The following is a 15268-nucleotide window of genomic DNA, read 5'->3' as shown; positions in this document are numbered from 1 at the left end:
ATAGATATAGGACTTGATGAGTGACGGGGATCAAGAAGGAAGAGAAATTGTCCAGTGGGGAACTTCATGCTGAAAAGCCCTTTGATCAACTGTCTGTGCAGAGACTTTTGGGGACTCTATGGAGCTTGGAGCTTTTGTCCAGAGTTTCTGAAAGAACGAAAAGGAGTGTGAAAATAGAGAAAAGAGGACAAGTATAATGGAGGAAGTCTTTTAAAATGATGAAAAGCTAATAATACATGACAACTTTATACTAAATTATGTACTGGGTGGGTAACCAATAATTGGACGCCCGACTTTCTGAAGCAACGCTTGCACTGGCAGCATTGTTCAAAGTTACTGTTATCCAGAGAGTGCAACAGTAAATCTTTATCTTTTGATGCTGAAAGCCTACAGCCGGCCACACAGCCATAAGGCCAGACCAGGGTTGAAACGTTGCAAATATCGGTCCCGTGGAACCTGAAACAACAGCAACTTGAAAGAAAGCCCAGTTTTGGCACATGTAAAATCACATTCATGTGCATCATATAAACCTAGCCGGGATATGCCTTCGATGTTGACCAAATCGTCAATTTTTCATCAGAGGATGTATGCCACTACGCAGTTACCTCCGTCTCGGTCTCTTTAATTTGTCTCTCTATGTGTGTCTAATGCACGCGGAATTCACGGTCAGAATCAGAATGTAACATGTTAGTCTTTTGGACAAAATCTATCATCCATGGAATCTAAAATATGTGATAAGCGGTGGCTTTGTTTCTATTAAACATCGTGCTTTGAAATATCGCTGACATAACAGCAACAGAAATAAGGTGAGATTTATATATATATATATATATAAAAGTAAAAAAAAAAAAAAAAAAAAGCTTTGACGTGACTGGCACAGACAACAGAAACAAAATGGGAAACCTTCGTATTGCTTTCACTTACACTCTCCCTCTGTGAGAAAAAACAAAGAAACACACACACGCGCGCACGCGCGCGCAGACTCACACACACACACATACACACTCGCGCCGGCCGCGCACACACGCACACCGCCGTGTGTGGCGCACACGGCACGCACACGCAAGCATACACATAACGAGTTTGTCATCTCTCTCTCTCTCTCTCTCTCTCTCTCTCTCTCTCTCTCTCTCTCTCTCCCTGTATCTCCCTCTCTGTTTCTCTCTTTCTGTAGTGTCTCTCTCAACGTCTCTCTCTGTCTCTCTCAAAAACCACAGACAAACAGATACAGACACGTACGTAAACCATTAATTTAACTAAAACAATCTGTCTGAGAAAGTGACTGATCTGTCAAAGCCGTGACACGTCAGTCACAACACAATAATTATGTTCTGGCTGTCGCTAGATATTACACCGACCTCGTTTCCAATTAGTTCGAGATTGTACCACAAAGCTCTTTATCAAGACGCGCAAATATCAGTTTTGGCTCGAAGTTGTGTGCGCCTTTGTAGAAACGAAAGTACACGTATTTCTGGTTCCTGTGAAAACGAAAACAAGAAATCGACAACGTGGGGGCTATTCGGGGATATGTGTATGTTAGATTTGGATGCCTATTTGGTTTTTGGATACTTTTATATTGTTATACTGATCTATAGTTTTGGTATCTAAATGCATTTTATTTTGCGCGCTTCCCCTGAATACAGCTCTAGTGGTTTGTTGGATGCATGTTATGATATGTGTGGCAGATATTAACATTTTTGTTTATGAAGCCTTTCTGAATATTGACCTAAACTTGAACCCTACATACGCCCCACTAATTACCTCTCATATGCAAGGAGTCTCGTTCAGCTAACAACTTCCGCTCTACCAAGTTGAAGGCCACGGGAAGCATGGCGTAATTCGTATCAAAGAGGACGATTCGAAAGAAAACTATCATAATCTCAAGTTGAAACAGATACAGTGGATATTCAGGTTTTGTGCGGAGACTGAAATTTAGTTTACAAATTTAACGTGGATGTGAGATAGCTTTAACGCGTACATGCAAATGTAGCAAGATAGTTTTGTCATCGTAACTCATGTGTTGTCACATGTTCAGGTCGACTCAGCCTCTGCAGTGTGCTTGGCAGTGATGGTTCAACTGTCTGATTTGAATTTGATGTACAAATAGCATACTTACAAAACAGCAATGAAAACTCAAACAGTATTAGGCTGCGAGTAGATGTATCTGATCTGATCTGGATCGCCCCACAAGAAAGTTTAAATTTAACTACACATACTTCTTTCAAATTACAGTGGTAAAACAAAAGTGTAGTATATCAGACTATTGGTCACTGTACTATTCTTCTTTTCCTTATTTTTTCTTCTTCCTCCTCTTTCTCCTCCTGTTGTTGTTGTTGTTGTTGTTTTGATTGCTAAATCCTGAAGTCTGGGTGTAAAATCCCAGGATGTTTTTTTTTATTTTTATGCACAATCAATAAATCATCCAAACTGTTCTTTCCACACTCAGTCAGAGGTTAATAGTTATTTGGAAGCAAAATCAAGGTTTCATTTGCATCTTCACATGTCTTCTTCTTCTTTGTAGTAGTAGTAGAACTACCACAATTGTGAAGTTTTCTTTTAAATTTTGTGTCCCTTCAGGTTACAGGATCATTGCAGAATGTTGGAGAAGTGGCTTGAACAATTGGGTGGTGTGCACGCTTGGTCAGTGGTTGTGGCCGTGTTGGGAGTGGCATGGGTCATCTATAGATCACATCAGAGATCTCAGAAAAATACACCAGAGAAAGCTGTGAGTAGATGATCATTATGTCTTTTGCTTCTATGGGTGACTTGAGTTGACTAGATGTTTATATGCGGCTTCAGTCAGTGTTGCCAGGTCATGTTAAGAGGACCATTTTTCACATTGTAACAAAACCTGATGACTGCAGCCAGCATTCCTGTGCTATAGAAATATGGCAAACCTTCCTCCTTTGACCCAGTTTGAAGTGAACAAGTTCACCATGTTGTTCTGACAGAACTGAATCATGTGACTGAGAGCATCAAGTCTAAAACATTTGTGCTGGGGAGTGTGTTTCACAGAAACTTGGTGCTGAAAGACTTATTAATTTCACTTTTAATACTTGTTTATGGTCATGGTAACTTGGTGCTGAAAGACTTATTAATTTCACTTTTAATACTTGTTTATGGTCATGGTGTAATGTAGATAGTTTCACCATATTTGGTGATTTTTGTGTTTGTCAGAGTTACAAGCTTTGCATTTCCAAAGCCATTGACTTTGCCTTTACATGTACTCATGTGTTTGGCGTATCTTCCACGTCTGGGTGAAATGAAATGAGGCTGTTAAATTATGCTAATTTTAATCTTTGTTATTTTGTGAAATAGAGATGTATTACTAAATAATACTCTTAGCAATTTGTTCATGAAAGCTTTAACTTTACAAGGAAAAAAATAAATGAAATAACATGTGAACAGTGTGAAAATTAGCAGCCAACCTGTTTGTATTCAGGTTATTCTTTTTTATCATCTGGTGAAAAATTGATGATATGGTCATTGTCTACGGCATGTCATGTTTATGGGCATGGATATAAGTTATAACTACTTTGTGCCTTTTTTTTTCTTTTTCCCTCCCCAGGTTCTGTTGTGTGAGGTTACTATTTAGTTTTTCAGTCCAAATATGACCGTGTGTGGTCAACTGGACTAAAGCAACAAGACAAAAGTTTCTCTTATTTTCATGTTGTTTGTGTTACTATTGCACATGAAGATTAATGGAATGTTTCTTGTGAAGCTTGTAGTTGTATTGTTCAGGGCTTCCTACTGTTGGTTTGCTTAGAGAGTCCATGGGACTCTCACTCAGGTGTTTTAGGGAGTCCTCATGTGGTTCTAGAGAATCTGATCAGCCGCAGGTCAAGAAATCATTCTTTTTCTAAACACACCACACACTGCCTTACAATCAGTTCACATGCACAAACACACACTGAATGAGTGAAAGAGGTAGACACACTTGTACACACTCACAAACACTCTGAACTCAGAAAAAGAGAGACACGCATGCACACACATAGAGAAAGAGAGATACACATGCACACACACAGTCACACACACAAGAGGGAGAAAGAGAGTGAGAGAGAGAGATACACATGCACTTACAGACACACACACCACTCACCCCCTTACACACAGACAGATAGATAGATGGACATGCACATTATGAGTTAGAGAGAAATACTGAGAGGAGTGAACCACTGAAAACGAAAAGCCGTACAAGGATGATTTTTGAAAATTTGTTGATCCTGTCACAAACACATTTATTTCCCGGGAGTTGCCCGATGACCTGGCTGTGAATTTCACACAAGTTCTGCACTTCATTACACGTGCGTCTTCGTCATACTGCAGCCACTTGATTTACTCCCATGAATGTTGACAAGTGCGGCTTTTATTTTTCAGTGATCCGTCCCCTTTTGAAGCTGGCTGATGGACGTCAGCTGATTCACAATCAGCCTTTTTGTCTTGTTTGCATTTTGGAGCATCAAGCCACCATAGCGGAGGCATTATGATTTCGAACTGTATCACAGAGTACTTGACAAGCCTCATTGTGAGTGTACCAGAAATGGGCAACAGTTTTCTGTACAAGGAGATAAGACAAAAGTAATGGACTTTGCAGCAGTCGCCGATTTCGTGAAGATGCCGACCGGAAACTAGTGAAACGAGAAGTGAGCGCTGTTGTTTGACCAGGCTCATTCACATTTTGTTTGATGCCTATTTTATAGTGCGTCCTATGGACTCCATAGCCAAAACTGTAGTGTATCCGCTGTCATTTTAGAGAGTCAGGAACGCACATATGTGCGTTAACGGAAGCCCTGTTGTTGGGAGTACCTGTGCAGTCCTTTGTCGTCAGTAGATGAGTTGATTCTTCGGTAGATTTTTCAGTTTTCTTTCATCTTGTTCCTGATTTTTCTTTCTTTCTTTCTTACTTTCTCTCTTTCTTATTTTGATTTAATCATTGGTTTCATTTTCTCAGCCCTTTTTCTTTATTTTTTTTTCTTCTTTATCATGATCATGTTCATGGGTTTTTTTTCTTGTCCCCCCTCCCCTCCCCCCCAAACCTCCACCCTCCCGTCTTGTATTACGTTTAGTCTTCATGTCAGTTTCTGTTGTCTGCCTGCAGGAGGAAGAGGAGGTCAGTAGTGCAGCAGTGACGGATGTTGCTCCCAGCAGACAGAGGAGGAGGAGACAACCTCGGCAGAAGAGAAAACTGAAAGTTTTCTATGGTACACAGACAGGCACGTCCAAGGTAGGCAACCTGGAGATATTCATTTTAGGGTAGAGGCAGTCAGCTGTGTCCTTTTATGAGACACAACTTTACACCAGCCGCCGTGGCGAAGTGGTTATTGTCACGGACTGACGGCTGGGAGGACGTGGGTTCGAATCCCACTGGAGGTGGGTTTTTCGGCTCGTGGCCAGCTCCTACCCAGAGTTGAGTGTGCTGTGGGCTTAAATGGGGAGACTGGGACCACACAGTTGAGTGTCATCCACTTCAAGGGTGTGTCTTTGGGTGTGTTGCTCTAATTACCTGACCAACACTGCAACACATGGGGGGTCGCCGGTGCTCAACAGCCAGGCACTTCAAATTCCAGATACATTCATCCTACTTTCATCTAACAGCATTCTCTCTCGCGTCCACCTAGGAATTGAGAGCATCTCAGTGCGCTGGTTTGAATCACAGCTCAGCCGCCGATATTTTCTCCCCCTCCGCTAGACCTTGAGTGGTGGTCTGGACACTAGTCATTCGGATGAGACGATAAACCAAGGTCCCATGTGCAGCATGCGCTTAGCGCACGTAAAAGAACCCATGGCAACAAAAGTTTTGTTCCTGGCAAAATTCTGTAGAAAAATCCACTTCGATAGGAAAAACAAATTAAACTACACACAGGAAAAAATACAAAAAAATGGGTGGCACTGTAGTGTAGTGACATGCTCTCCCTGGGGAGAGTAGTCTGAATTTCACACAGAAAAATCTGTTGTGATAAAAAAAAGAAAAAAAAGAAAAAGAAATACAGAAAGTGAAGCAGAACTGTTGACTGTCCATCCCAACTTCCGACTCTCCAGTCCGACCAATCAGAAGGGAGCACACAAAAATCGTGTAATTTGCTCCCTGACAACAACACACATTGCAAAGCATGACAGACATCTGTCAGTATTTTTGAAGCACAACAGACATTGTAAAGAACAAAGCAGGACAGACATCTGTCAACATTCCTAAAGCAGGACAGACATCTGTCAACATTCCTAAAGCATGACAGACACCTGTCAACATTCCTAAAGCATGACAGACACCTGTCAACATTCCTAAAGCATGACAGACATCTGTCAGTATTTTTGAAGCACAACAGACATTGTAAAGAACAAAGCAGGACAGACATCTGTCAACGTTCATAAAGCATGACAGACATCTGTCGACATTCCTAAAGCACAACAGACATCTGTCAACATTTGTAAAGCAGGACAGACATCTGTCAACATTTGTAAAGCAGGACAGACACCTGTCAACATTCCTAAAGCATGACAGACACCTGTCAACATTCCTAAAGCAGGACAGACATCTGTCAACGTTCATAAAGCAGGACAGACATCTGTCAACATTCGTAAAGCAGGACAGACATCTGCCAACATTCGTAAGGCAGGACAGACATCTGTCGACATTCGTAAAGCAGGAAGGACATCTGTCAACATTCATAAAGTAGGACGGACATTTGTCAACATTCGTAAAGCACAACAAACATCTGTCAACATTCGTAAAGCACAACAAACATCTGTCAACATTCGTAAAGCACAACAGACACCTGTCAACATTTGTAAAGCACAACAAACATCTGTCAACATTTGTAAAGCAGGACAGACATCTGTCAACATTCGTAAAGCACAACAGACATCTGTCAAGATTCGTAAAGCAGGACAGACATCTGTCGACATTCGTAAAGCAGGACAGACATCTGTCAACATTCGTAAAGCACAACAGACACCTGTCAACATTCGTAAAGCACAACAGACACCTGTCAACATTTCTAAAGCACAACAGACATCTGTCAACATTCCTAAAGCACAACAGACATCTGTCAACATTCGTAAAGCAGGACAGACATCTGTCAACATTCGTAAAGCACAACAGACACCTGTCAACACAACAGACACCTGTCAACATTCGTAAAGCACAACAGACATCTGTCAACATTCGTAAAGCAGGACAGACATCTGTCAACATTCCTAAAGCATGACAGACATCTGTCAACATTCCTAAAGCACAACAGACACCTGTCAACATTTGTAAAGCACAACAGACACCTGTCAACATTCGTAAAGCAGGACAGACATCTGTCAACATTCGTAAGGCACAACAGACATCTGTCAGCATTCGTAAAGCAGGACAGACATCTGTCAACATTCGTAAAGCAGGACAGACACCTGTCAACATTCATAAAGCAGGACAGACATCTGTCAACATTCATAAAGCAGGACAGACATCTGTCAACATTCGTAAGGCACAACAGACATCTGTCAATATTCGTAAAGCAGGACAGACATCTGTCAACATTCCTAAAGCACAACAGACACCTGTCAACATTCGTAAAGCAGGACAGACATCTGTCAACATTCGTAAGGCACAACAGCCATCTGTCAACATTCGTAAAGCAGGACAGACATCTGTCAACATTTGTAAAGCACAACAGACACCTGTCAACATTCGTAAAGCACAACAGACATCTGTCAACATTCGTAAAGCACAACAGACATCTGTCAACATTCCTAAAGCACAACAGACACCTGTCAATATTGGTCAAGCATGGAGGGGTCTGTCAGTCTTTGATGATCACTGACAGATGGTGTTGTGTTACAGAGGCTGGCTGAGCAACTGGCTGAAGAGGTGAAAGGTCAAGGCTACATGGTAGAGGTTGTGAACTTGAAGGACTACGACCCTGAGGACAGACTGTCTCATGAGGTGGGTTCAGCTGTGAGGGGACTGTACTCTGATTTAATGAGTGTTTGATAGTGTGTGTGTGTGTGTGTGTGTGAGAGAGAGAGAGAGAGAGTGTGTGTGTGTGTGAAGTAGTGTGGGCCTTTACTGTGTGTGTGTGTGTGTGTGTGCACTAGCCCATGCATGCTTGTCTGTTTTGATTGTGTGTGTGTTTGTGTGTGCAAGTGTAAGTAATTGTATGCCTGCTTTTTACTTTGGTTTTTCACTTTTTTTTTTATTTTTTTTTTTTTTTTTTACTTGATTTTAAAAATCAGACTCAAATTTTCATACCTTGTACATTTTATTTCAGGCGGAGGATCTGTACGTGTGCATCTTCATTATCTCCACCTACGTGGAGGGCCGGCCACCAGAGGGCAGTGAGTGGTTCGTCCAATGGCTGCAGGACACGGCGGATGACTTCCGAGTGCAGAAGACACTCCTGTCGGACCTGTACTACGCTGTCTTTGGTCTGGGCAACTCCTTGTACAGGGACCACTTCTGTACTGTGAGTCACTGTCAATTTTCCTCATGGCCACAATAGCGGAGGCGTTAAAGCGTTGGACTTTCAGTCTGAGGGTCCCAGGTTCGAATCTTGGTAGCAGCGCCTGGTGGGTAAAGGGTGGAGATTTTTCCAATCTCCCATGTCGACATACAGTGCAGACCTGTTAGTGCCTGAACCCCCTTCGTGTGTATACGTAAAGTAGATCAAATACGCACGTTAAAGATCCTGTAATCCATGTCAGCGTTTGGTGGCTTATGGAAACAAGAACATACCCAGCATGCACACCCCTGAAAACAAAGTATGGCTGCCTACATGGTGCGGTAAAAACCGTCATACATGTAAAAGCCCACTTGTATTCATACAAGTGAACGTGGGAGTTGCTGCCTGTGAACAAAGAAGAAGATGATGATGACGGGGGTCATGACTGACAATGCTGCTAATGGGGTCCACTAGATTTTGGGCTGCTTGATAAGGCTCTGCTCTGGTAATACATCCCGGTGTGGAGTTAAAGGGGTATGGGTAAATTAGTCTTTTTATTTTCAACTTTATTTGAATTTTACATGGACTGAGAATTTTTTTGAATGTAGTAAATGACCTTTTCTGAACATTGTTTTGGTTTCTCTGTGAATGGTTTTATGAAGTGACAAGTGATGAACCCTGAACTGGCCCCTTTGTATGAATGGTTTTATGAAGTAACAAGTGATGAACCCTGAACTGGCCCCTTTGTGTGAATGGTTTTATGAAGCGACAAGTGATGAACCCTGAACTGGCCCCTCTGTGTGAATAGTTTTATGAAGTGACAAGTAATGAACCCTGACGTGGCCCCTTTGTGGTAGGCAGGGCGATGATCAGCATGATGTGATTTGATGTGTCATTGCTGTGTGGCAGGCAGGGCGATGATCAGCATGATGTGATTTGATGTGTCATTGCTGTGTGGCAGGCAGGGCGATGATCAGCATGATGTGATTTGATGTGTCATTGCTGTGTGACAGGCAGGGCGATGATCAGCATGATGTGATTTGATGTGTCATTGCTGTGTGGCAGGCAGGGCGATGATCAGCATGATGTGATTTGATGTGTCATTGCTGTGTGGCAGGCAGGGCGATGATCAGCATGATGTGATTTGATGTGTCACTGCTGTGTGGCAGGCTGGGCGGAATGTGGACGCCAGGTTACATCAGCTGTCAGCCACCGCTCTGAAAGCTTTCACGGCTGGAGACGAGAACACTGCGGAAAGCCAGAATGGAGGTTGGTGTCGTGACGTCCGTATTCTTTCTCGTTCCAGGACGTGCATTTTTGACTCACTTGTGTAAACAAAGTGAGTCTATGTTTTAACCTGGTGTTCGGTTGTCTGTGTGTGTGTGTGTGTGTGTGTGTGTCTGTGTGTCCGTGGTAAACTTTAACATTGACATTTTCTCTGCAAATACTTTGTCAGTTGACACCAAATTAAGCATAAAAATAGGAAAAATTCAGTTCTTTGCAGTCATCTTGTTTAAAACAATATTGCACCTGTGGGATGGGCACAAAAAATAAAAAAACGAAGCCTAATTATATGCAAACTGCATTTACTGTTATATTTTATATTTTTTGTATTCTCTAAACTTGGCACTTTGACCTCTTATTCTGACCCAACAACAAGAGCAGTCATTATTATCATTTTTGGTTCAAACAGGAACGTCTTTTGCTAAGCATGGAATTTTTATTTATTTTGCAAACGTTTTGGTGCAGATAGTAAAGAAGGGAAATTACTCTGTAATTAATGCTAGGGGACTTGATTTATCACAAGTGAGTCTTGAAGGCCTTGCCTCTCTTGTTGGTTTTTGGTTAGGTTGAAGGTTAAAGGTCTCTCCCAGCTCCGCGATCCCTCCCTCCCTCTTTTCAGCTTACAGTTTCTCCAGCTTTCTATCTACATGTATTTATACGTTCTGTGTGTTACCTGTCTGACTCAAAGAGTTACACATACATGACAGTACACGAACGACTGGTGTGTAATCGCTTTGATATGTCTGTGTCCAAGATTCAGCGCTATTTTAAAACATAGATCATAGTCATCATTGTTATTATTATTGAAATTATCAACATTATTGTCATTATTATTGTCATTTGTATCAGTATTATTATGATTATTGTCAACATTATTATTATCACCATAAACTGACAGGACCAGAAACTGTGTGTTGTTGATCAGGTATAGAGGGGGACTTTAAGGCCTGGAGCACGACCTTGTGGCCAAAGCTCAAACAGGCTCTGGACGGCCGCAAGGTCAAGAGCTGCAGTGGCGACACCTGCAGCAAAAAATGTGGCACCTGCGCCACCAAGGGTCAGGAGGGCAAAGGTCAAGGTGACGCAGGAGGTCATCACCACGATGACGGCAAGTGCAGCAGCGAAGAAGAGGAGGAGGTATATAAACTTTAAAAGCTGCGTGGTCCGGTGGAGAATGATATTTTGTGTACATAGTGATTTTTTGTTGACAGAAAACAACCTTTGTTCAGATTTGTTTCCTCTTTGCAATGTCTGTTTTCTATTGGGTAGGTCTGGTCAAATTTTCAAATTCATAGCAGAAGCCTCATATTTGCAAGAATGAAAGAATGCAGTAAAGTGATAAGCCACACCAAATATCAGAGCAATATATCAAATAGTTTTTGAGATATTGAGTTTTGAATTTTCAAAAAATTCCGCAATTTTAGCCAAACGCACAAAATGGCATGTGGGAACTGGTGTAGAATTGTCACTGATGCATTCTCATAGTCAAAACTCTTCATATATGATCTATATAGTACGCAAAAGACCTCAGATTTTTTTTAGTTGATTCTTACTGTTATTGGCTGAATGCCAGTGTCATAAATTCTGAGGAAAGTGTTTATTTTCTGCATGTCCGATCCTGCAGTTTTGATGGTAGCGTTACTAAAATGACTGAAACTCAAAAACTATTTCATCTGCATAAACATTTAAGATATTTTCAGGTTCAGGAAAGACTGTAGACTTACAAGACAGCAAATGTTAATAATAAATCTTGATAAATGACAGCTTTTGATAAGATTACATGAAAAAAATAAGCTTTATTCAAGACAATCGGGGATAATGTGCTCCATTAATGCTAAAATGACTCCCCAATTAGATATTCTTCAGGCTGTCTAAGTGTGTGTGTGTGTCTGTGTGTGTGTGTTTCAAAATCAATATGTATGCATCACTTTATGTAATTATTTTCTTGTTTATACATCATTATTAACTATTCATCAGCACAGCTGATCGTACCAGTTCTAAACTACAGACATCCATTTGAACTAATGCATGCTCCGTATCAGTGCTGAAGTATAAAAAGGTTGAAAGGAAACAACAGTCTTACAGTACAGCATCAAGCATCAAGTGTACCCCTGGTAGTGTTATTTTGATTAGGTTTTCTTCTCTCTCTCTCTGCACACACACACACACACACACACACACACACACACACACACACACAGGCACACACACATATATATATAATATATATGTGTGTGTGTGTGTGAAATAAAATAGAAGTAAGAAAATAGAGTAAGTATGTTGTGCAATTACAAAGTCGAACGAGATCAGTTGAACTTCTCACTGAAAAATTTGTCTGCTATTTTGATGGAATTCTTGGCTGTCTTTCATTGTTGGAAAGAAAATTGTTTCACAACAGAAAACGATGATGTTAACTAAAATTATGAAACCTGTCATTCAAATACTTACTGAAATAAGTAATGTAAAGTTGGTTTCCAAATTTTTTATAGTCCAGTCCCCCCCCCTCCCCCCCCCCCCCCCCCGTATTTGAATCAAAAGCTCATCTACGTTGAGCTATGTGACAAGACTTCCATGAAGCCCGGCATTGAAACCTCAGATCTGAAAATAGATCTAGTTGATCAGTGGTGTAAAAAATACCAGGTCTCCACTTTTTCATTAAACAGACTCTGCTCCTTAAAAGCTTTTGGGTTATTTTATAAAGCAAAAGATGAAAGAATGAATTTTTCAGTGGATGGTTTGACGTAAAGATTTATTTTGTCTGGAAGCGCAGTAGAGCGTCAAGAAAAATAGGTAAATTTTGAGCCATGTTTTTTTTTTTTTATATATATATCGAGTAAAATATATCAACTGGATACTTAGCCCATGTAAAAGTAGAGAATGTGATCTTTTATTTGATAGGTCTTTTAAGTCAATTGGTTGTAAGGAGCAAAGTGACTGTGTGTGTGTCCTGCCCCAGGTGCGGTTTGAGAGCAGCAGTGAGGAGGAGGAGGAAGGAGAGGGGGGAGGGGACTCTGGCGCTCAGGGATCTTCACAGATAGTGGATCTGGAGGACCTGGGCAACGTTATGAACATGGCAAAGGTCAGAGGTTGTGTAATGTGGTGTCATGTCACGTCATGTTGTCATGTCATGTAAGATGTGTCGTGCCACGTCAGATGACATGTCATGTCATGCAAGATGTCATGTCAGGTGTTGTGTCATGTCAGGTGTTGTGTCATATGTCAGATGTGTCATGTGCCAGATGATGTGTCATGTGTCAGATGCCGTGTCATTCGTTGTGTCACGTCATGTCAGATGTTGCGTCCACTCATAAAGAAGCCTTCCTCAGATCAGAACAATGTGAAAAATTACAGACCTGTCTCAAATGTGTCTTTCCTTTCCAACATTTTAGAAAAAAGTCATCTTCTCTTAGCTTCTTAAATACCCAGAGCAGAACGATTTTTTCGACCACCATCAGTCTGCTTACCATCAAGGCCATAGTACTGAAACAGCATTGCTGAAGATTGTAAACGATATTCACTGTGGTTTCAACAATGACAAAATTTCATTTCTTGCTCTTTTAGATCTTACTGCAGCATTTGATACAATTGATCATACACTTCTCATTGAAAGACTCAAACATTCTTTTGGCATTCACGATCTTGCTCTTTCCTGGTTTCAGTCCTACTTAACAAATCGAACCCAGTCTGTCTGTGTAAATGGCAAATATAATAATGAAACTCCATTATCATTTGGTGTCCCACAGGGATCAATCCTTGGCCCTATTCTGTTTGTTTTGTATGTTATAAACAGTCACTGTCTCTCGCATGGGAGCTTCGCAGATGACACTCAGCTCTATCAGTCGGCTTCTGTTGCTGAAACTGATAAACTTATGACACAAATGCAAAAGTGTATAATAGACTTGAAGTCTTGGATGACCTTCAATAAACTACAGCTAAATGATAAAAAGACTGAACTGTGCTTGCTTGCCCCAAGAAATTATGAACCACCCGTCTCTCCCTCATTCTCTTCTGAAAAACAACACAATTAAATCATTCCTGTCTCCCAATCAGTGCGGAGCCTCGGTGTCAGTCTTGACCAGTCTGTCATTTCAGCAACATGTTTCAAACATCTGCAAATCAGTTTATCTTGAGTTGCGAAGAGTTAGTTCTATTCCTCATTACCTGTCTGTGGAAGCAACCAAAACATTAGTCTGTGCATTTGTTTTGTCTGGGATTGATTACTGCAACTCTGTTCTTGCCGGCACTCCAAAAAGTTCACTGGATAAACTTCAAAGAGTTCAGAACATTGCTGCTCGACTTATTTTCAGATCCTCCAAATTTGAGCATTTTACTTCTCTCTTCCACTCTCTTCACTGACTACCAGTTTAAAAAAGAATTGAATACAAGCTTTCTGCTCTGACGTTTTCTGCCCTTTCAAGCTCTGGTCCTTGCTACATCTCTGACCTCCTTGAAGTGGACATTCCAACTTGACACCTGACACCTGATACCAGGCTTTTAAAACTCCCTATTGTAAAAAAAGAAGCAACAGGGTCAGAGATCTTTTTCTTTCCAGGCTCCGTCATTGTGGAACAGACTACCAGAAAATTTGCTTCATTCTGTCTATCTGAAATCTCTGCTCTGAAAACTCATCTTTTCCAACAGCAGTAACAGCAGGGTGTTTTGTCTGTGTGTGTGTGCATGTCAGAGTGTGTGTTGCAGGGATGCGTTTTCTGTAGGGCGTCATGGGTAGGTGCGTGGTTTGCAGTGTTCAGTTGCGTGAGTGTTTTCTGTAGGGCGTCATGGGTAGGTGCGTGGTTTGCAGTGTTCAGTCATGAGTGTTTTCTGTAGGGCGTCATGGGTAGGTGCGTGGTTTGCAGTGTTCAGTTGCGTGAGTGTTTTCTGTAGGGCGTCATGGGTAGGTGCGTGGTTTGCAGTGTTCAGTTGCGTGAGTGTTTTCTGTAGGGCGTCATGGGTAGGTGCGTGGTTTGCAGTGTTCAGTTGCATGAGTGTTTTCTGGCACATGCTTCTGTGTGTGTGTGTGGGGGGGGTGAGGGTAGGGGGTGGGTGGAGTATTGATGGGGGAGGCTGGGAGTGGGGAACAAAATGTAAAGCGCTGAGCAGTATTTCTGGAGAAACGCGCTATATTAATGTCCATTGTTATTGTTATTTTTATGTCATGTTGTGGCAGATATTGTGTCATGTCGTGTCTGTAGATATGGTGTCAGTAGATGTGGTGTCAGTAGATGTGTCAGTAGATGTTGTGTCATTAGATATGTCATGTCAGTAGATGAGTCAGATATCATGTCAGTGGATGAGTCAGATATGTCAGTGGATGCTATTTCAGTAGATGCTGTGTTAGATGTTGTTTCAGTAGATGTCATGTCTGTGGATGTCGTGTCAGTAGATGTTGTGTCAGTGGATGTTGTGTCAGTAGATGTCATGTCTGTAGATGTGTCACAGGATGTTGTGTCAGTAGATGTCATGTCTGTAAATGTGTCACAGGATGTTGTGTCAGTATATGTCATGTCTGTAGATGTGTCACAGGATGTTGTGTCAGTATATGTCATGTCTGTAGATGT

At 41.5% G+C, this 15268-nt stretch overlaps 1 protein-coding gene across 1 annotated transcript in view; it reads left to right on the top strand.

Annotated features, from left to right (window-relative positions):
- Nucleotides 1-1811: 1811 nt before the first annotated feature.
- LOC143302218 (S-adenosyl-L-methionine-dependent tRNA 4-demethylwyosine synthase TYW1-like) overlaps nt 1812-15268 on the top strand; it is a 34402-nt gene continuing 20945 nt past the window's right edge. Inside the window, exons 1-8 of the mRNA XM_076616793.1 lie at nt 1812-1911; nt 2578-2725; nt 5102-5227; nt 7829-7930; nt 8256-8450; nt 9596-9695; nt 10636-10847; nt 12667-12789. Of these exons, the coding sequence (XP_076472908.1) occupies nt 2597-2725; nt 5102-5227; nt 7829-7930; nt 8256-8450; nt 9596-9695; nt 10636-10847; nt 12667-12789 (987 nt within the window). The 5' untranslated portion in view covers nt 1812-1911; nt 2578-2596. The remainder of the gene's footprint in view (nt 1912-2577; nt 2726-5101; nt 5228-7828; nt 7931-8255; nt 8451-9595; nt 9696-10635; nt 10848-12666; nt 12790-15268) is intronic.

Source organism: Babylonia areolata, chromosome 29 (genome assembly GCF_041734735.1).
Source record: "Babylonia areolata isolate BAREFJ2019XMU chromosome 29, ASM4173473v1, whole genome shotgun sequence".
Lineage (NCBI taxonomy): Eukaryota > Metazoa > Mollusca > Gastropoda > Neogastropoda > Buccinidae > Babylonia > Babylonia areolata.
Note: the sequence above shows the minus strand (reverse complement) of the source record. Positions and strands in the feature narration are given on the sequence as shown.